Here is a 22,269-nt window from a genome sequence, read left to right on the forward strand (position 1 = left end):
CCGGGGCCTCTCTGCCCGCTGCTCCTACAGCCCAGTAAAGGCTGGGCTGTGCCACCACCAGCCAGTCCACCTGTGTGACCTCCGTGCCTGGTCACTGGATCTGTGTATGGACCCTGGATGAGGCTCCGGGGAGGGGTGATGGGGGAATGCAAAGATATCCAGGAGGGCAACGTTGGGTAGAAATCTTAGGGCCTGAGGTCCGTTTCTGCAGCAGGGAGGGAGACTGGGTGATGACGTTATCTGGGACGATGGCAAGGTGTGGGCACGTCACTTCACTCTTTTCAGATAGGAGGGTGAGGAATGGCTAATAGGTGGTGGGATGGTAAGAGACGGAGGAACGGGGTTTATCTATAAAGCACATGCAACAGCGGCTTCCCCTCTGCTCGGCCTTATCTGCAGACAGCACCGGGGCAGGCAGTTCTTTACCTGGGTCTGCCGCAGGGATGCTGCTGTCGGGGGACAGCACAGGAGCCAGTGGCTGTGACTGACAACAGGCGGGACTGCTCTGGCCTCTGGTTCACCCCTCCACCCCTCCACCCCTCCCCCTGCTGCCCCCACCGTGCCAGAGGGGAGGAGCCCTCCTGATAACCACACTCTGAACCATAAAGCACCACAGGCCACGAGCCACAACTGTCAGCCCTCAGTGGTACTAGTTTGCCTTCAAGGACCTCACGACCCTGGACGGAACTTTCCGGTGGGTTTAATGGACGCAGCAGATTAAACAATTGCCGCTCGGGGCAGGCTCTGCAGCGGACGAGGGAGAGGAAGTGAAGGTGGCACAGGGGCGCGGACCCTCACAGACGCGGGCAGAGGTGTGGCAGCTGGTGCTGACACGGGAGCCACTGGGACCTGCACCGCTGGGGCCGGTGCCCATAGGCAGACAACGGTGCAGACCCCACGGTTCCCTTGTGGCTTGGATCCCAGAGAAACTGCCAGTTTCATGTGCACAGCGTGCTGACAGCTGAGAGCAGACGTGGAGGAGGGAGCAGCCTGAGCCGGGCGGGAGGTGGTGCAGTGGCGCCATGACATGCCGCACAGCAGTGACCATGGGACGGAGCCCCACGCAGAAGCCTGCCGTGTGCGGAAATGAAGTGTCGTCACGAGGGTGCCAGCAGGCCTGCGCCAAACCCTCTGGGTGCTGACAGGGTCGTCACCTCGCGTTGCTCCCATTAAATGGAACCAGAGGCAGCAGTGCGCGCCGCACACCGTTAGGGGAGCCGCAGAGGCAGCAGGGTTCCGAGCGGGAGAAATGGACGGTTGTGGGGAGTCGGCAGCGAGGGCTGAGGGAATGTCTTGTTAGATCAGGGAGGCACCTGCTTGCAATGCAGTAGGCGTGTGTCCCCAAGGGAGAAATACCTTTCTCATGGAAAAAGACATGAGTCACGCTGGTCGGTCACTGACATCACCACCTAGTCCCAGGGCTGCCTGCCCCTCGGCCTCCCTCTCGGGAAGCCGGTATCGTGGACAACCGCGATACAATAACCCAGGAAGGGGAAATCGGGTCACTCGCAGCTTTGGCTGACAACAAATCCTTTTAACTTTTAAAATAACTTAAGATGCTACTTAGAAACTATTTGAGTCTAAATTCTTTCTCAGGCTTTTTCTGAATTGCTTGGATCACTTTAAAATTGTCAGCTTTGGTGTTTCAAATCCTATGTCCCTGGAGGCAGTGTGAGCAGCGAGGAATTAACTGGATGATGTAGGTGGCAGACCCTGAGTCTGAACTGGAATTTCACATAAAACTTTGCTGGTTTTTCTAACAATAGGAAGCATGCCGTTAACCTGAAGTCAGATACATTAACGTCAGCCTGCGAGACGCACATTCCATTTCCCGCACTTCTTCATAGAATAATGGATTAGCTCCCTGCAATGTGCCAGTTGAACTTGAAGTCAGGCATTTGCTCTGCACAGGCTCGGCATGCACCTGTGCCCCGCACAGCCGTTTCCATTGTGGTAATGAACTTCTGTTTACATGTTGGGAAAAATTCTACATTGTGTAATTTATTCTCCAGTCAAAACAGCCGAACAGAGGGTTACATGTGGGTGTTTGGGGACAGAGAGAGAGGAGTGAAGATAAGTGGAGAGGTGAGAAGAGGTTATCTGGTTGGGGGGCTGTTAGCTGCGAGTCACCCATACACCAGAGGGTTGTGAGTTTGATCCCCAGTTGGGAAGCATACGGAAGGCAATGATTATTATTTCTTTTTTTCCTTCCTTTCTCTCTAAAATCAATTAAAAAAACAAAACATTTTGTTTGATGAAGTCCCATTTGTTATTTTTTGTTCCCCTGGTCCCAGAAGACATATCCAAAAAGACATTGCTAGGAGTGATGTCAAAGAGTTTGCTATCTGTTTTCTTCTAGATTTGTGGTTTCATGTCTTACCTGTTTTTATTTTTGTTTGTGATGTAAGCAAGTAGTCCACATTCACTTTTTTCATGTGGCTGCCCGTTTTTCCAGCACCACTTACTTTAGAGACTACCTCTGTCCCATTGGGTAGCCTTACCTTTGTTGTAGACTGACCACAGAAGAGAGGACTTATTTCTGGGCTCTACTGATCTGGTTTTATGCCAGAGCCATGCTGTTTTGATTACTGTAGCTTTATAATATCACTTGATATCAAGGAGCATGCTACCTCCTACTTTGTTCTTAAAATTTCTTTGGCAATTTCGGTCTTTTGTGGTTCCACATAAATTTTAGAATTAGCTGCTCTGAGAATGTCATTGGTATTTTAATGGCATTGCTTTGGGTAGTATGGAAATTTTAACAATATAATTCTTCCAATCAATGAGCAAGGGAACAGCCTTCCATTTATTTGTATCTTGTTCAAATTTTCTTCAATCATATAGGTTTCAGAGAATAAGTCTTTCACCCCTTTGGTTTAATTTATTCCTAAGTATTTTGTGCTTTTATTTAAAAAAAAAAATACATATTTTATTGACTTCAGAGAAGGAGAGGGAGGGAGAAACATCTATACATTTAAAAGGCTAAGCAATCATCTGATCATCTAGTAGGTATGATGTGAACTGACCACCAGGGAGCAGACACTCAACGCAGGAGCTGCCAAGCCGAGGTGATTTGGCAGCAGTGCCCCAGAACCAGTGAGGAGGGACCCCGATTCCAGGGTGCGTAACCCAAGAACCACCCTCTCGCAATCCGGGACTCCTCAGGGGATGTCAGAGAGCCGGTTTCAGCCTGATCCCTGCAGGCCAGGCTGAGGGACCCCACCTGCCAGAGGGACCCCATTCACTCCGCAGACCCTTCAGCCATGGTGCTGCCATAGGTGCAGCTGGCTGGGAAAGGACCACAGGTTGGCTCCAGGGCATGTCTGGCCTGGCTTGCCCAGTCCCACCCCGCCAGCTGCTTTCTAATTAATTTCCTTTCACTATGCACGAATCTGTGCACCGGGGCACTAGTCAAAGATAAGAATCACTGATCAGCTGCCTCCTGCACGCCCTCCATTTTGGATCAAGCTCAGAACCCAAGCATGTGCCCTGATCAAGAATCAAACTGTGACCTCCTGATTCATAGGTCAATGTTCAACCTCTATGCCACACCAGTTGGGCTACTTTATGCTTTTTGACAGAACTGTAAATGGGATTGTTTTATTAATGTGTCTGTCTGATGGTTCCTTACTGGTGTACAAAACTGCAACTGACCTCTGTGCACTGACAGAAAGGGCTGGGGCCGAGTCATGAACAGCTGCATAGCTTTATTATGAGTTAGGAAATGTCCATATTAAATGCCTCATCCTACAAACAATAGCCTATGAGTATACACACAATGACCATGAGCTAACATTATTTAGTACTTCTAATACTTCCGTTAATTCAACTTCTAATTACAAACATTAAACCACACAAACTATTTACAAACCCCCTTCCACTGGCATCAGGTGGGCAGCATGGCCATTCTCTTCCTCAGCTCAGCCGCCTTCCCCTCCAGCGCAGCACAGCCCTCCTCGGCCGCCTTCCCGATGCCCTCATGGTATTTCTCCAGAGCCCCTTTCAAGGTCAGAAATATTTCCTAAGTGGAAAGGGAGATGGGATGAGTCTATGCAACCATCTAACTAAAAACGAGTTACAAGAATCGTGGTCTGATTCCTATTTATTAATATCACGTGCACGCACATGACAGTGTCTGCTCTCCCTAAAAATCCCTCTACAAGTCAGCCAGACACGTCAACAAGTCTGCTCCTCAGCACAACAAGCCTGGCCTGTCACTGAGGCCTGGTTCTGAGACATAAGGACTTAACTGTCCAGGAAACTTGCACTTCGCCGCTCTCCATGGCAAACACCAGGCACACGCCTAGATGGCTGTGGCTGGAGCCATCACTGACGGCCCACACAGAGATTCACTCCGAGCCCACAGGGCTGGGAAATGCCCCCGTGCCTCACCTGGTCAGGCTGCTCCACCAGCAAGAATGAGTTTTCACACAAACCCACATGCATGTGCTGAACATGAAGAAACATGAAAGCAAGTTTTCAGCCTGAAGATAATTTCTCCCATTTTGTACTCAGCCAATGCATCTCTGATCTTTTATTATTTATTTATTTACTTTTTCAAATTCTCAGACCTTGCGCTGGGCCCCTGACCAGAGTATACTGGAGAGTCAAGGCCCCCGCCATTCACAAGCGTACAGGCAGACACAGCAGCATTCCCAGGTTAAGGCCCCTTTGCCCTGCACATGCGCAAGGGCAGTGCCTCAGCAGCAGCACTGTCTGCACTGCGCAGGCGCACCCTCACGTAACCTGCTTACGTTAATGTAGAACGGGTCTCTTCTGGGCAGGAGACCTCTGTGTGTGCATCAGGTGCCCTGAGCAGCCCGTTGTGGGCTGCTTTGTCCACAATAAAGCAGGTCCCTCCTACCTGCTGTCACTCATGTGTTCTTCCAATTTCCTGCACCCGAGGGGGCCCAGTCCCTGATGAGGACTTGACCCCAACATCGTGACGTAAGAATAAGTAGGATTCCAAAAGGTTATAGGAGGGGCCAACCCTTCCTCTAGAAAACTGACGAAATCTTCAAACTGAGGGAGGCATACTGGTGTGTGAAACTGGCGAGATTACCTGGAATCAGTTTCTCATCAACACTCACCTGGGACTTCAGTTTCTCCCTCTCCGTGGCATCTTTTAGTTGCTGGATGGCAAATTTAACTTTTTGGATTTCTTGGTTAATGGTGGTTATTCGCTCATACACAGCACCTCTTTTTTCTTGAACTTTATTGCAATCTCTAAAGAAAACGGAGACAGACAACTATAATTCCTCTTTAGCATCTAAAAGGCAAACGTTTAACTCTGAGTCAATTCCAAAGTGAACATGTGTATCTGACACACCTCAGCCTTCTCTCAGGAATAAAAGCGAACGGATGACGACCCCAGTGTGGGCGCAGACTGATGACTGTGAAGCCCACACGCCAATGGGTCTGAGGTCACTGTCCTCGCCCAGGGTGGCCTCCCATGCCACTGGTGGGAATGAGTCAGGGCAATTCTACTGTGAGGCAGCGTGGCCATAAACCTAACTCCCAGCTCCGCCCTTTGTTTCACCCAAAGGAGGAAGAAAGCACAGGAAATGGTCCCCCGACCCCTAACATGCCTTTGAAAGGCTCAACAGTGACACCTGGCCTCCCTGTCAACTGTTCTTAGCACCTGAGCAAGGACGGGAAGGAGACTGAACCAAGGGACCCCCAGCACACCAGCTGACAGCTACCACAAATGCTAACACTGCAGCTCTTCTCTGAGCACAAAACCCACGGTGCTGCCAGGCTGCGAGTGCACTAGGAAGTGGACTAGGTGCACCAGGAGGTGGGCCAGGAGGTGGGCCAGGAGGTGGGCCAGGTGGACCAGGAGGTGGACCAGGAGGTGGATCAGGAGGGGGGCCAGGAGGTGGGCCAGGAGGTGGGCCAGGAGGTGGGCCAGGAGGTGCGCCAGGAGGTGGGCCAGGAGGTGGACCAGGAGGTGGATCAGGAGGTGGGCCAGGAGGTGGATCAGGAGGTGGATCAGGAGGTGCACCAGGAGGTGGACCAGGAGGTGGATCAGGAGGTGGATAAGGAGGTGGGCCAGGAGGTGGACAAGGAGGTGGACCAGGAGGTGGGCCAGGAGGTGGACCAGGAGGTGGGCCAGGAGGTGGGCCAGGAGGTGGATCAGGAGGTGCACCAGGAGGTGGACCAGGAGGTGGATCAGGAGGTGGATAAGGAGGTGGGCCAGGAGGTGGATCAGGAGGTGGGCCAGGAGGTGAATCAGGAGGTGGATCAGGAGGTGCACCAGGAGGTGGACTAAGAGGTGGTCCAGCTGGCTGACAGAGTAGAGCACTGAAGAACTACGCAAATCACAGAATTGTGACCTGGAAAGAAATCCAGTACAGCAACATCTCCAAATCTGGACATGGCCCCTAAGACCTGTAGCTGACTCATCTATTCCTGCCTCAGGAACCTCAGGGCAAAGCTCTCAGCTGTCCCAGTGCTCGCCCCAAGCTGCTCCGTATGTACTCAATGACTGTGCGCTTGTACTGCTTCACGTCCTCGTGCTTCTTGTTGATTTTGAACTGGGTTGTGGCGAGTTTTTCCTTCTTCACATTCATCAGTCTGCGCAAGGAATTCTCTTCTGTCTTCAGTTTCTTCAGTTCCGACTCCCCGCTCTCAATCTGGTCCTCCAAGTTCAGGTTCTGTGTTATGAGAAGGACTTCAGATCAATGCAACCAAGTAGAGTTTACAGACAGAATGAACGCCTCGTTCTAGAACACATGTGTCAAACACAAGGCCCGCGGGCCAAATCCGTCCCACCAGGCCTTGCAATGTGGCCCGCACCGCGCTGTCATCACTGCACTCCGCTGCGTTTCCATCACAATGACAGTTTATGACTGTTCAGTAAACCATTCGGCCCGCGATTTAGATTTTGGCCCCTTCTCTGATTGAGTTCGACACCCCTATTCTAGAAGAACTGCACTCAAACGTGATCTGAAAGGAGAAGGAGCTGCCCTGCACCACAGAAGCACACAACTGCACAGAGGAGACACCAGAGGCAGGGACAGAGGGCGCTGATATCCAGAGGGCTTCCTGTGCCGCTCTCCACTGCGTACAAGACCAGCGGAGAGGCGAAGGCAGAGCAGGGAGGAGGGTGGCCCAGAACTGAGAGAAGCAGGGATCTACCCCTGCTCTGCGGCTGCCGAGGGCAGACAGGCGAGCATGCAGTGGGGAACCAATACCTTGGGCCATCTCATGCTCTAACCTCGACTTCCTCACATAAGAAATCCCTCACAAATGCAAAGGCCGTGGCCTGGGGACAGGCAGGGTGAGGATGAGAAAGGTGTGAAGTGAGAAGGGTTTTCAGGTTTCTAGCCGGAGAAATTAATGCTGGTGCTGGCTCTCCGCCTGCAGGGCAGACACTGTCACTAATTTCGTCTCTAGATCCCAGGGGTCACTAGGTCACCGGAAGAGCACTTCCAACAACTGTGCACATGAGTTTAAAGCTTCCACTACTTTTCTCTGAAACCCAGAGCAACAAGCGATGTCAGTGACGCCCATCCCGTCCCCTGGGGAGAGCTGGGCTGAAGGGACCAAGGAGAGCTCTGCCCCAGCGCACAGCCCCAACGGCGCTGCAGGGACCGGAGGAAGCAAATCCCAGGCACCAACGCCCGCAACCCCAGGGAGGACAGAACTCACCTCCTTTAAGACACCGGCCAGCTTCTCCCTGTTCTCCGCCAGGTCCTGTATTTTCTTCTGATACAGCTGGACCTCCAGCTGACAGGAGGGCAGGCCATCCACCGAGTCACGGTACACCTCGTACTTCTCCATCACTTCTTGCTGGAGAGAAAACGCAGAGACCGGTGAGAGCCTCGTCGGGACACGGCAGTGACGAGTGATCGCTGGGCAGGGATGCTGCTGCGCAGCCACAGAGTGCACTTGGACCCCGTGGTGCTGTCGCATCTGCACCCAGCGGCGTGGACAGAGAAAACTGCTTCATGCACCAGCCCTCTCACTGAAGCACCTCCCAAGGTTTCTCCAAGATCGGAAAAGACTCCATTTCTGCCAACACTCCCACTACCGATTCCTCCCGGGCAACTGCCTCCCTGATTATAACATCAGTCCCTCGTGTAAAGATGACTGCTCCAGCTCATTTTTAAGAAGACTAATTCCTCTTCTAAAACCTGAAATGAGCACTGATGACCACAACCACCCTAACAATGCGGCTTCTCTCCTGCCCCAGCCCTTCTCGGCCAGTGGTCGCATCAGCAAACTGCTGGCCTTCTCACTGCTCGTTTCTCCGTGGCCTTTCGTACAAGCAGCACCCGCACGTCGTGGACATAACCATCACCTGTCACATGCACTGCAGGAATGGCCCTCGCTGCACTGTTCTCTATAGCTTTTGGGTTTCCTATCTTAATTTTAAAAATCCATCCCAGACCAAGATTATATAAGTGTTCTCTTAAACTTTCTAAAATTGCTCCATTTTTTAATTTAAAATTTTAATCCAGTTAAAATGTATTTTTGTAAGTGCTGCACCCAACTCCCTCTGCTTCCAAATGAATGGCCATTGAATGAGAATTGTTTGCTAAAGAATCCACCCTTCTCTCAAAACATTCAGATCTCCTTGGGGCTCTCGTTTTTGCTCTGTATGTAACCTTTGTCCATCCCTGTGTGGTAATTCTCAATACTCAGGAATTACCTGCAGAACCACCCCAGAGATGAACCTGAGTGTCTTCCATAGTTTACAAAATTTGCCGCATAAAAGATGCTCAATCATCCACCCGCTTCCACTGTGTCCCACCCTACCCACCTCTCCCCCAGGAAGCAGGACCTTTAAACCAAGTCCCACCACGCCAACACTCCCCCCTGCGCAGTCACTGCGGTGCCTTGGCTCTAAGGTCAAACCCAGCACCCTGAGCCCATGACCTCTGCCTATTTTTCCATCACCTCCAGCCACTCTCCTTCTAAGCACCAGGCTTTGTTCCCAGAACACAACCGAGACCTCAGGAATTTTGCATATTCTGTTCCCTCTGCCCAGTGCAAATTTACTAGGATCACCCTGTTCCTCCTTCAGATGTCAACCTCAATTCTTCCCCCCCACCGCCCCCATCCAATTTCCACAGATAAGGCAGGCTCCCTCATTACACTACTTCAAGGCACCATCGACTATTTTTTTGTTTCTCTTTGTGGTGATTTTTAAAAAAGACTTTATTTCCTGGAGTTTTACATTCACAGCAAAATTGAACGGAGGGCACAGAGATTTCCCATATATAATCTGCCTTGACATGCAGACACTACGCTTCTTCAAAGTACATATAAAACCTGTTATCATATAATCCTACCTAAAAAAGAGTGATATGCAAATTAATCATCACTCTGCCACACCCACAAACCACTCCCATCATCCAATCAGAGCTAGTATGTAAATTAACCCAACCAAGATGGCTACAGCCACAGAGAGCAGTTGACAGGCTTGGGTTTCCCCAGCAATAGAGGAAGCCAAGCTTTCCACACACCCTGGCCAGCCCAGGCCTCCACTCAAGATATAAAGTTTCAATTATAGAAGATAAATCCCAAGAAAAATGGCAGTAGCCACAGAGCTGGAGAGAACAGACTAGGGTTGCCCCGGCAACAGAGGAAGCCAAGTTTTCCACCAGCCCTGGCCAGCCTAGGCTTCCAATCCAGGTTACAAAGTTTCAATTGTAGAAAGTAAATAAATACCAGATACCAGGGCCTCCACTTGGGTTGCCAGGGGGGGTGGCTGACCTGCAAACCACCACAGGCCCCTCGCCCAGGCCGCCCCACGTCCCAGGGGAACCCACACCCTGATCCAGGACACCCTTCAGGGAAAACCAGCTAGCCCCCACCAATGCACCAGGCCTCCATCCTATCTAATAAAAGAGTAATATGCAGATTGACCATCACTCCATCATACAAGATGGCTGCCCCCATGTGGTTAAAGATCCTGCCCCCATGTGGACACAAGTTGGCCACACAAGATGGCCAGCAGGGGAGGGCAGTTGGGAGGGACCAGGTCTGCAAGGGAGGGCAGTTGGAGGCAATTAACCATGCAGGGGAGGGCAGTTAGGGGTGACCAGGCCAACAGAGGAAAGTTGGGGGCAAACAGACTTGCAGGGGAATAGTAAGACATCAATCAGGCTGACATGGGAGTGGTTAGGGGGTGGTCAGGCTGGCAGGCAGAAGTGGTTAGGGGCAATCAGGAAGGCAGGCAGGTGACCAGTTTGGGAACCAGCAGTCCTGGATTGTGAGAGGGATGTCTGAATGCCCATTTAGACCTGATCCCTGGAGGAGTCCCAGAGAGGGTGCAGGCTGGGCTGAGGGACACTCCCCACCCCCAACCTCGTGCATGAATTTTGTGCACCAGGCCTCTAGTCTATACTAAAAGAGTGATATGCTAATTAGACCACAGGTCCTTCCAGACGAAGCTGGGGCTGCGAGGGAAGCCCGGGTCTCGGAGGCCTGCCAGCAGCTGGATAAAGGCCTGCATCACGGGTGCCTGCCGAGAACCGGAGGGAAGCCAGGGCCCCAAGTGCCAGAGGGAAGCCGGTGCCAGCAGTCAGGGGAAGGCCTACTCTTGCACGAATGTTGTGCATCAGGTTCTGGTTATAAACTTGTTTAAAACATTTTTCCATTAAAATAAAGTACCTAAGTCGCATGAGGGTCACCCAGGGTAAAGCCTAAAAACATGCTGCCTAAGTGAACAAATGCCTTCAAATTCTATGTTTTACCCAAACCCACTTTGAGAAGAACTACAAATTAGAGATTTGGGTAAAACACTTAAGAGGGAGAAATGGACGGGTAACCAGGAAATCAGATAATTAACAAATGATTGAACAACAGTTGCCAAAAGACAGACTCGTTAAAATAAAAAGGAGCCGGGCTGGCGTGGCTCAGTGGATGAGCATTGACCTATGAACATGGAGGTCATAGTTTGATTCCCAGTCAGGGTATATGCCCAGCTTTCAGTCTAGGCTCCCCAGAAGGGACGTGCAGGAGGCAGCCGATCCATGATTCTCTTTCGTCATTAATGTCTCACTCCCTCTCCCTTTCTCTCTGAAATCAATAAAAACCATGTAAAGTAACATTTAAAAAAAATAAAAGGAAACTTACCCTAGAATTTTTAAGCTTCTGGACTGTATCTTTCATTTTTTCTTTATAATTCTTTAACTTCTCTGGGGAATCCACAATTTTTGTTTTCAAACTCTCTTGTAGTTCTTTCAAAGAAACTACTGATAATCTTAGTTCATTCTGTGGAGAAGACATTTTAATATGTTAGATGCAACATGAAGTTGGAGATGCCTGATTACAATCAACGGGAAAGAACAGGAAGTTGGGTCCATGTTCGTGGCAGTCTGGGTGGGGGTGAAATTAAGTGATTCCCTGCAATGAGGCTCACGTTCATGTCCAGGCCCCAGGCTAAGCTCGTCCCTCAGTCCCTCTTGGTCTCCTGTGGAGTGCCCTGGCCCTCCAGTGTCCAATGGCAACCTGCAAGCCAGGCACACAGGTTCTGTGCTGGGCCATGACCAGCGTGGTCCTCCTGAGGGTGCCCACCGCCCCTGGAAAGCCTGCCCACCTGCTCCAGTCCCTCCATCAGCACACACAGGCTCACACACCACACTGTCCTGTGCATTTCAGCAGTTTCTTAACTGGCAGGACAACATGGGCGAGTGACCAGTTAGTCACTTTTGATCTCCCAGGACCCAAGCAAAGTAATAGCCCTGAGAGGGGCTATGACAAAAGTTCAATTCGTTTCATTTAAAGGGAGAAGACATAGGAGACATTTTGACTATAACACACCAGGTAACACTCCTCCACACCAGCTCCCAACCCCAATGCTGCTGAAGTGAAAGGTGCTCACCAAATGCTTGGTCCTCTCTAAAATATCAGACTTCTTTTGGGCATTTCTCTCTTGCAGCAATACCTGAGGAAAAAGCAAACAACTCTTTCATAATGACTCAAAGCAGATAGAGAGCCCCTCAGCGCTCTTATAAAGCAAAGGGAAGAGTTGGTGGTTTAGACCAGTACCTTCTCGCCCTCAGTCCACACTGTCCAACCCTACCCCACCCCCCCGCAGGAAGTGCCCACGGCTCCCTTACTGAGCAGCTCAGTCCAACAGCTGCTCAGCATGTGCCAGACGAGAGGAAAGTAGTGCTGTGGTGCCCAAGGGACAGGCTCTCGCGGTTCCCTGAGTCTCATGCTGCTGCCCCCTAATTGCACTGGCATCCTGGGCAGCCAGCAAGCCCTCCGGTGCTCCCATCTGTCCAGTGTCCGCACATGTACCCCCGCCCCATCTGCAGACGCTCTTCTCCGAGTCAAGGTCTCCCAGAACACACACCGTTTTCTGCCGGAAGTCCTGGTTCAGCAGCTGCTGCAGCTCCTGGATCTCGTCGGAAAGCTGCTGGAACTCAGCCTGCTCCTCCGCTGGAACAGAACTGAGCAGAGTGGTGCCAGTTAGCCCACAAGGTGCCAGGTCTGACTCTGCGGGCCAGACTGAAGGAGCGCCTCACAGAACTTCCCTGGGAACACCCTCCACCTTCATGTGTCTGACTGAGATGAACCAGTTGACTCCAGGACATGCTCCCTCCACTTCCCAACCAGGTCTTCCTCCTTGGGGACCACCTCCGTGGGTCCCGTCTGCGCACCCCACCCTCTGACCCTGACTGAGAATAGACTCGGGGCTCCCTGCTCTGCCCGCGCAGCTGCTCACTGGGCCCGAGAGTGCCTTCTCTGGCCCTCCCAGGCCTCCCTAACTGACCCTCATAGGCCCAGGCTCCTCCACAGGAAGGTTCTCAGGGTGAGGCTCTGTTCCTTTAATTCTGCTTCCTGCTCCCAGTGAGTCTGACAAGCTCTCAATTCCAGCCACCGGCGTGCATCCCATCCGTCCCCTCCTACCCCCGTGGTCCACGTTCTACTGCCGTTCTCTGCATGTTCTCTGCATGTTAGAGCCCCACGCAGCCGTGACGGACACCGACGTGCTTTGCTGCACGCGCTGCCAATACCCTCAGTCTGGCCCTGTCGCTTGATCTGCTGCACTAAACCCACCACGTGAAACTGGAATATCTGTCTTCTGTGCTGGCTTTTGGCTGCTGCTGTCCCTGAAGGCAATTTACAGGAAGGCCTGATACACTCAGACCCCGCACGTCAGAAGGGATAACAGTCCGTCAGGTCCAAATCAGAATACACAAGGCCGAGGAACCCTAACTTGTGAACGCTTCTCCTTCTGACTGGCCTGAGTCAACAAAATGCGCCTGTGAAGTGGAATGCTGACAACTAACTGGCCCACTGCGCTGCTGCTCTCCTTTGCGAGCTAAACACTTCTGGGGCAGCTCCAGAGAGGAAGGTGTCCTTGGCACGTGTCCAGCTAATGCACTAATGGCAGGAAAGAAGCAAAAGATGCATTACATCCTAAGAGTGAGAAAAAAGAAAAGGGAAACCTAAAACAGTGTGACTAGGTAAGAAAGAGACTTGAGGTCCACTGAAAGGCTGTCAAATGCTACTTTACAATCTACTTTGCATGATGGAAGTGGCGTTTATTTTATTGTAAATCTGCTACTTACTCAAGTTTCTCCAACTTCATTATCGCCTCCTGGTGAGCTGCATTTAGCTGCTGCATTTTGTCCACAGAAGATTTCTATGAGAGCAAGTTCAGTAACTTCCCATTAGCTTCCAACATAACCAGAGCATGTGCCACATCGGCTGCCAGGGCAGACCGCACACACTCACTCCATACACCTCGCACCTCCTACAGCAACAAGCATGTGAGACGGAGCCAGCCCCTGTGCCAGGGCATCAGGGTCTCTGTGCTTCTCCACCTGGAAGTGGTGGTGGGGCCGGCACTCTGTGCGGCACCAGGAACAGTACCTGAGACGACAGGGCCTGGATGCCAGTAGCCGGTCGCCCCGAGCAGTCAGTCTGATATAAACCATAACCCAGCTTGTTCCTGTGCTTGCACAGTGGCAGCGGCCACTCGGGTAGTGGCCAGGGAGTGTCACAGGGGTCTTTGTAGAAATGACAGATGTCTGAGCTGTGCCTTAGAAATGAGAAGGCATGAGCCACGCCAAGGTGTATGCCCACACTGGCACACACACGTAGGCTTGGGGAGCGCGTGGCATCAGGTACGAGCGTGGTGTGGTTTGTGCGTGGTGTGGTGTGTCTATTGGTGCTCAATGTGGCAGGAGCCGAGTTCTGAGTGTCTGGCTCAGATGCTTTTCTAAGAGTGTGTGTGCCCACAGCTGCGGACAGAGGGGAACAGCCCTTCCAATTTCTCAGAGCTGCTATGAACGTGCCTGTGTGTGACAGAGTTTACTGGGCTGCCACGCGGTGCTGGGCCGGCATGAAACACAAGCAGTGTGCAGGCAGGCCGCACTGAGGAGCAAGCACACATCTCCAGTCTCGGTGACATAAGGGCACTGCTCACATCCACAGGAACCCGGGGGCTCCTCCCTCCGCTCCTCCCTGACACTTCCTAAAACAGGCAGAGAAGCCTCCGCCACAGGATCCCACAGCCCAGTCTCGCCCTGGTGGCACCAAACAGCCCCAGGTGCCTCACGAAGATGCCTTCCAGCAACTAAACTGCGCCCTCCCATCAGCACAGTGCTCGGCTCCACACACTCAGTCACGTGGGAAACTGATTCAAAGCAGATCATAGTTTATAAACGAGGCTACTGGGCTGGTATGTGACCCAGAATCCTTTCCAATCTTACATATTGCCACAGAAACTCCATGTACGTGTCCCGGCATGCTTCCCTGAAGTGGATGAAGTTGATGATCCCGCTCAAAAACCGACTGGTCCGTTTGGCCTCTAAAATAGAAAGCAGGACTCCTTAAATAAATCTTTGGAACAATATGAAAGTGGAAACTACCCTCTCCCACATGCACTCTGCTCCCAGGCACAGAATAACGCCGCATGCGCTGGAACTGGCCAAGGTGCATAGCGTTTGCCCGAACTTAAAGATCGGAATCATCTTTGCGTTAACAACTTTAAGAATGTTAAAGGCGAGCCACTTTGGCCACGGGAAAATGGCAGACCCAGCTTTCCTCTTCCACCTCAACCAACCAGAAAGCCAGGCACAATGGGCTGCCGCAACCCGAGGACACAGCCCCACGAGGAGCACTGTGGTGGGAGCCCTGCCCACAGGCCAGCCCACAGCACCGCAGGGTCCCAGCTGCGCCCAGGGAGGAGGGCACAGACTCCCAGCTTCTGCTGAGCTGTGAAAGCAGAGTTAGAGTATGGTGAGACCAAGGCAACCCCAGCTGTAAACTGGCCTCTCCAAACTAAACTCCATCGCCGACTTACTCTCCATTTGTTCAAGGGAGAGAGAAGCGCCAGCAGTATAAGGAGAAAAAGAAAAGAAAAAAAAAGTTTTAAAAAGACCTGAATCAAACTTGTACGATTTACAGCTAGAATATGTAAAATGAAAAACCCACTCAGTGGGGTTAACGCAGACCTTCGGGGGAAGGACCAGTGACATGAAGGCAGCAGGAAAGCCCAAGTCAAGTGTGAACAGAGCACCATGCGCTGAGGGACACCCCCAAACAACACAATGAACAGGTAACAGGAGCCCCACGAGGAGAAGTGGCAGAGGGACTTTTATACAATAGCTGAATGCTCTCCACAGTTGATGGAAATACAAGTGTATCCAAAGCAGTAAGCTTATCTGAGGGAGGGAGCGGGGAGGGGACAGACAAACCCCAAAGGTACGCTGCGGCAGACTGCCAAACCCCTGTGGCAGTCTTCAGCAGCCAGGGGCAGAGGCAGAGCTCGTCCAGGCTAAGGAGCAAGGGGTCAGGATCCCTGACCTTCACACAGAACAGCTGACGATGCCCCGGCCGCACCGGCCACAGGGAACTGGAGCTGGGAACCCTGCAGGATGTGGGACCTCAGCAAGGCTGCACGCATCCCAGTGAAAGGACGGATGAGCGGAAACTCTCCCGCCAGTGACAGGACAAGGTTACTGACGCCTCTTCCTTGTCTTTTCTGAGACAATCAACTCCTCTGAGAAGTCTAACTGTGGCCACGGCCACCTGGGTTTTAGTGAAAGTAAACTCTGTATCTGTTTCCAGAACCATCAAAATTAGGAGTTAAGATAAAAAGTGGGCTTTAGACAATAAAACCCTGGAAGAACTTCCAGCAGCAAAATGAACCTCAGGAGGGACGTGGCCTTGATCCAGGAAGCTGAAGATGAGTTTAAACTTATAATCCAAAATGCACACGCACAGAAATCACCTCTCCCCAGCCTGTGGGTGCAGCTGAAGGAGGCAAAGGGGAAATTTACGACACTAAGCACCTTCATGAGAAAAAGAGAAACAACAGCCTCAGCTTCTGCCTTAAAAAAATAAACACCAGGGGGACAAGGAAAAGAGCAAACCCAAAGCAAGCGTGAAAAAGAATAATGCTGAGCACAAAACCCAATAAAATGCAAAATAAAAATAAAATTCAGAAAAATCAATGAAAGGAAAGGCTTTTTCTTTGAGAAGACCAACAAGATGGAACACCCTCTAGTCGGAGGGGTCGGAGAGACTAAGTGGAGAGAAACTGCTCAGTCCCAAGACTCCAGAGACGGCGTAATGATGTGGGAAGACAGGAGCAGGGCTGTGTTAATACCCCTGCCAGCCTACGTGAAACAAGGAGGTCCCTGGAGAGCGGAGACCAGCAGAGGAGCTAAAGAGACTGGATTCTTACTTTGAAACCTTCCCACAGAGTTCTTCAGTTATGCACTTACAAACGGTGGCCTTTCATGTAGTGTAAATTTCATGTCAACCAACAAAACAAAAGCAGGAGAGTCTGAGGACACACACGGGCTGTGACCAGCACACCACACTCTGACGCCGGAGCCCTTGGTGTGTGAGCATCGGAGGCAGAGTGAGGGCACCTGAAGGCAGGACAAGCACACCTCTGACACAATAACGTGACTATTTGAGTTTTACTGAGACGTTTCTCCCCAGCAAACAGCACTTGTCCATTTACAGCTGATAAAACTGAGCCCTAGGCCACATTGCCATTGCCTGTTACTTGTGTTCAGACTCTCAAATATACAGAACATTTCTCAAATGTAAGGAACTCAGAACAGCTACTCAGAAAACCAGCTTTCTGTGGCTCTGTAAAGGACAGCATTCCAATATTAGAATAAAAAAAGCATCCTTCTGAATGAGACCTCCTTCCTTGGGGGCTTCACATTTATTCGTGGAAAGGGGTAGAGACCTCACTCACTTGGGTACAGGATGTCGGCCGTCTCAAAGTCATTCACCCGGCAGATGGGCAGAAACGAGTTCCTGGAAGATGAAGCGGGAAAACACTGAGCAGTGTACTGTCCATCACACACAAGCCAGGGACAGAAACGGCTTCTTCCCAACGACATTTCTAGATCTATAGTAGGGGTGTCGAACTCAATCAGAGAAGGGGCCAAAATCTAAAATCCAGCCTAAATCGCGAGCCGAATGGTTTACTGAACAGTCATAAACTGTCATTGTGATGGAAACGCAGCGGAGTGCAGTGATGACAGCACGGTTCGGGCCACATTGCAAGGCCTGGCGGGACGGATTTGGCCCGCAGGCCTTGTGTTTGACACATGTGATCTATAGTATAGAACTTCCAGCAGCAAAATGAACCTCAGGAGGGACGTGGCCTTGAACCGGGAAGCTGATGATGAGTTTAAACTTATAATCCAAAATGCACACGGTAGATTCTATACCGAACGTCAAAGGACACGTCAGCATCCCCTGTGGGACTGAACTGCCTGTTCTGTGCAGGGCGGGAGTGCCCAGGCTCAGTGGGAGGTCCAAACAAACAGCCCAACTCAAGGAGGTACTAGGACTCTTAAGAACATAACGCCTCCAACCATCTGGAAACTTCGATTCCAAGTGCACAGGTGGAGGCAGCGAGTCCCGCTCGCTGAAGGTCTACAATTTAGAATATACATGGGCTGGAGAGGAAGAGGGTGGACATTCCTCCCCAAAGGAAATCATGTCACTAAGAAAGCTTAAGGTAACGTGGATGGGTTAGACTAAGAAAATAAAACGACTCTACTCACAGGTGAATAAACAGGTTGCTGACGGGCAAGAAGCCTTCCATCAAGTGTGGGTACATGACGTCTGAGTTCACTGGCATCTAAAGGGAAAACCAGAAAATCTCAGTGACACATTAGCCTGACGAAACGAGGAAAGTCGTCAAGAAACCTCAACCAGAGTGAGATCAAATTATATTAACTCACCACTAAAGAAAAACAACAAATAGCACAGACCCTAGAGCTCTGGTTAATATGAACAGCGAGGTTCCCAGAGGGCGGTCAAGAGCGGTTCTCAACGCAGGAGGAAGGGCGGGCACTACACTAGCTTTTACGCGCTCCTAACCGCAGAACAAGCCAGGGCAGAGCAGGGCCTGTGTCAGAGCGGAGGCTCAGTGAGGTTTTAAACCACGTGCTGTGATGCGGGAGCATGTGCACCTCCAGGCAGCGCTCGGATGAGAAGCACATCTCCTGCTAGAAATGCCTACGTGCTGAGCTCAGCCGCCTCCCTCACGCCCCACCTCAGGGTACTTCTCCTACCGGACGCGGCTCGTCCAGAGAATAGCGGCTTGGAGCACCGGCCTGGGAACCTGCAAGTCAGAGGCACTGGGCCTCTCCCTGGGTGCTGCCGCCTAAAGCCGTCAGTACAAGCCCTCATTACGCCTGAGCTGCCTTTCTAAGTGCCATTCTACACAGCCTTCCTTTGTTACAAATACAGTGACCTGAGCCTGAGGGCGAGTGAGCAGAAAGGCGCCACCCACCATGTAGAAGTGCTCCAGGCGCGTGCCGTACACGATCTGCAGGGCCCTCAAGTAGATCATGTGCAGGACCTCGGGCTGCGGGAGAAGCACCTGTTAGTGCCGGTCACGACCGTCCTCACCACCCATAGCCACCACAGGAAAGGACAAGGCTGACCTCTGGGGCGGAGGGAGGGCTAGAAGGGGTCAATGGGGACATCGGTAATACTGTCAACCATCAAAATAAAAATTTTTTAAAAGACTGAAAAATTTCTCTTTTTCACTTAAAATATTTCCCTTCAAAGAGTTATTTTCCCAAATTTGAAAATGCCTTATATGCTTACCGTTTGCTCATAAGCAGTAAGGGGCTGGTAAGATGGGCTGCCTAAGCTCAGACACACTGAGAGCAAGTCACCCAAATCCAACGGAGCAGCCCCCACTGGGGAGGAGGGGCCAGCCTTCCCAAACAGGTGGCCCAGCCACTGGGTGTTCTTCTTCAGAAAGGAAAGGCCCCCAGGGAGGCCTGGGTGGTAAGGCTCCTTAGATGTCAGTTAGGGAGCACTGTGGCATGGTCTAAGTGGAATCGGGTGGGCTGGGATCGTCCCCAAATGCCGGCCTGTAGCGCTGTCCCAGCCCACGGAGCTGCATTCATCCTGGGAGCCTCCCTTTCATGTACAGAATTAAAGGGGCTGCAAGACCAGAACACTGCACTCCGCGCCATGAGCCAGGCCCGCCTGTGCCGTCACCTCACAGGAGCACACCAGGAGGCCCTGGGGTCGCTGCGCCACAGTTAGGTCATTCCCGCACCGAATAACTGCGGGCATGAGGAACAAGTCACGTCCCCGGGACACATGCAGGAAAGAGCCCGTGAGCTGTCTTCCAGCTAGTCCTGTGCTGGAGGCCCGAGGACACCGCAGAGCACCCCTGCAGCGACAGGAAGCGGGACAGACTGACTGTCCTGCTTTAGAAGCGAGTTCTCTTTGAGAAAAAAGGCCATACTAAAGAACCGAGTTGCCAGTGGAATGGAGACGTCACCCCACAGGTAAACTTACTTTAAAATGACACGAGGAGCGTCTCTGTGGCTTAAAACGACTGGTCGGCACCAAGTACCGGGCACAGGCCCCTCTCCACACCCGAGACCCAGCCTCCAGTCTGTTCTCACTCGTCCACCCACCCGCAAACAGCCCGTCTCACCTTGGGATTGGGATAAAGGTCACTCTTGGAGAGATTTTTACCATCAGCCCCGGTGAGGATTTTGTTCCGAACATGAGTCACAATCTCAGCAACGTTGTATCTGGGGAAAGACAAGGTCTCCATCCTGGGGCTCTCTGGCTAGTCTGCAGGAAGAAGAGCGGATGAGAGACGGGGCGGGACAGCAGCTCTCCCCGTCGGGAAGCGATGCCCACGGGGAACCAGGAGCCGAGCTGCCGGGCACAGGGTCCACGGGCACAGGGTGTCCAGGGGCACAGGGTGTCCAGGGGCACAGGGTGTCCACGGGCACAGGGTGTCCACGGGCACAGGTGGTCACAGCCAGCCACCTAACACCCCGGGCAGGGAGCCCAGTCTTTCACAACCACCTGCAGCTCCTAAGTCACTTCTGCTCTGAAGGAAGGAAGCCCTCTCCAATTCCCCCACGCTTTCTCTTTCATATGGTTGAGGAGATGAGAAAGCATGTTTTTCTTCTTTACATTGGGGAACACAACATCGATCCTGCGAATTAATCCTCAAAGGAAGGTGTGCAGCCAGCACCATCCTCAGAATCATGTGTAAACAATAGCAACACTGTTCTGACTCCACCTACTCCTGACAGCGGTGGGAGGGGTTAAGATGCAAGTAGCGAGGGAAAAACCTGGAGGAAGAACAAAGCACTGCGACTGGCAGGAGGTCTAACCACCACAGGCAACGTTAGAAAGCAAGACAGAAACACTTCGCCTAGTGTCCTCCTACATGATGGGGGCCCCTGTCCCGAGCGCAGTGGCCCTCACTGTTGCCCCCACTCCACCTGGCAGTGTGGGAGGCTCTGGTGGGGATGGCATGGGGTGCTCCTGCTCCAGCCCTGGGTGCGGACTGCTCAGGACGCGGTCAGGAAGCCCGTCTGCAGCCTGGCGCTCTCCGTGCCCCTGGCCGGCCTTCCGCTGCCTCCGCTCCGGTCCCAGCAGCCACAGAAGCCACTCTGACAGCCACACAATTTTCCTACCGAGGATCCGCACCCCCCGGGAAGCCGGAGCCCAGAGAGCCGCCCTGGGGGAACCAGCTCGCGCTGCAAACAAAGGGGAATGCGCTCTGGGCCACCGGCGTGGGCTAGGATCGTAGGCAAGATGGGCGGCAGCGTTCCCAGGGCTGAGGACTTCCAGCTCCGCTCCCCTGGGCACCCGCTGGGGACTCAGGAGCCCCACGCAGGGGCGGGGCGGGAACCCTCCGCAGGCTGCAGGCCCCTGAGCCCCGCTTCCCGTCACAGCTCCACAGAAGAGGGTGCCCCCATCCCGGTGCAGACGGCGCCCCGCAGCCACCAGGCGGCCCGGACACCAGGCGCCCGGCAGCCTTCCGTCCGCGGCGCTGGGCGAGGCAGGCGGACCTCCGCCAGGGTCTTTGGGCAGAACCTGCAGGCTCTCTCCTCCCACGTCGGAGGCGCCGCCCTGACAGCCCGGCCCGGGAGTCCGCGGAAAAAGGAGGCCTCGTCCCCGAAGGCCGCTCCGGGGGTGGGAGGCCGTCACGCCGGCGGGGTACGAGCGCCACGGCCCCGGGCGGGTCACGGCTGCGGGCGGGGGACGGGCTGCTGAGAGGCGCTCTGCCCGCAGGCGCCGCGGCTCCCCAACCCCCGGCCCGTGAGGCCCTGGACTGACACTTGGCCGGACCGAGGCGGCTCCGGCGGGAGGAGGACCATGGAGCCTGCCCCTCGAGCCCCGGTTATAACGCGACGTCAGAACCCTGCGCCCCTCACTGTCGCTGACGCCGGCGCCCACCTCCCCGCCTCCCGCCCGCGCTCACCGCGGGAGACGACGAGCCCGACGAGCAGCCACGGAAGGAGCCACCACCGCGGTGCTGACCGTTGTTGCAATTTAAACCCGCCGCCTGGCCCAGGGGCCCCGCCCCTTCCGCCCACTTCCGGTAACGGTCTCGCCGGAGGCCGTTGGGGCTCAAAAGACTGGAGCTGCGCGGGCGACGCGGCTCCAGCCGGAACCTTTCTCGGGGCCCAGGCATCCGGACGGGCCTGAACAGCGCCGGAAGTGGGCGCTGCGATCGGTGCGCGTCGGGGGCGGGGACGCTGCGGGGTCTTGTTGGCTTCCGTGGGTGCTCGCGCTTCTGGTTGTCCTTTGCGCTAGGTATCTATATTAGTTATGAATGAGTAGGTAAGCATATAATCTTGAGTATTTTCATTAGCATTTCGGTGCATAGATATTTACACATACTAGTTTATATTTTGTGATAAAGTTGGGGCTGCAGATACACTGGAAATGGAGCTGTACCTGCAACAGCAAATCCTGGGAGCGTTTTGAACGCCTGGCCTGGTCACTGGGTGGCGCTGTTGCACTAAGGAGGACCTGACACCG

The 22,269-nt window shown here is 53.0% G+C and overlaps 1 protein-coding gene across 1 annotated transcript; it reads right to left on the reverse strand.

Annotated features, from left to right (window-relative positions):
* Nucleotides 1–3,690: 3,690 nt before the first annotated feature.
* NUF2 (NUF2 component of NDC80 kinetochore complex) lies at nucleotides 3,691–21,827 on the reverse strand. Its single transcript, XM_036425441.2, has 14 exons — nucleotides 21,707–21,827; nucleotides 19,913–20,055; nucleotides 18,743–18,817; nucleotides 18,009–18,085; nucleotides 17,189–17,250; nucleotides 14,682–14,779; nucleotides 13,536–13,609; nucleotides 12,314–12,410; nucleotides 11,837–11,899; nucleotides 11,089–11,226; nucleotides 7,654–7,794; nucleotides 6,481–6,656; nucleotides 5,091–5,226; nucleotides 3,691–4,021 (listed from the first exon to the last, which is right to left on the reverse strand). Exons 2-14 carry the CDS (start codon nucleotides 20,033–20,035, stop codon nucleotides 3,887–3,889), a joined length of 1,395 nt encoding a protein of 464 aa, XP_036281334.1. The 5' UTR covers nucleotides 20,036–20,055; nucleotides 21,707–21,827; the 3' UTR covers nucleotides 3,691–3,886.
* Nucleotides 21,828–22,269: the final 442 nt, after the last annotated feature.

The sequence above is a fragment of the Pipistrellus kuhlii genome, unplaced genomic scaffold, assembly GCF_014108245.1.
Source record: "Pipistrellus kuhlii isolate mPipKuh1 unplaced genomic scaffold, mPipKuh1.p scaffold_m20_p_80, whole genome shotgun sequence".
NCBI lineage: Eukaryota > Metazoa > Chordata > Mammalia > Chiroptera > Vespertilionidae > Pipistrellus > Pipistrellus kuhlii.

Excerpts from the sequence above, each read along its gene's own strand:
- NUF2 (XM_036425441.2), bottom strand. The coding sequence starts at position 20,035 with ATGGAGACCTTGTCTTTCCCCAGATACAACGTTGCTGAGATTGTGACT. Across the intron at positions 7,795-11,088 it reads AGAAGCTTAAAAATTCTAGG|CAAGAAGTGATGGAGAAGTA; the intron begins GTAAGTTTCCTT and ends TTTTCTCTCCAG. Across the intron at positions 4,022-5,090 it reads GGGAGAAACTGAAGTCCCAG|GAAATATTTCTGACCTTGAA; the intron begins GTGAGTGTTGAT and ends CTTTCCACTTAG.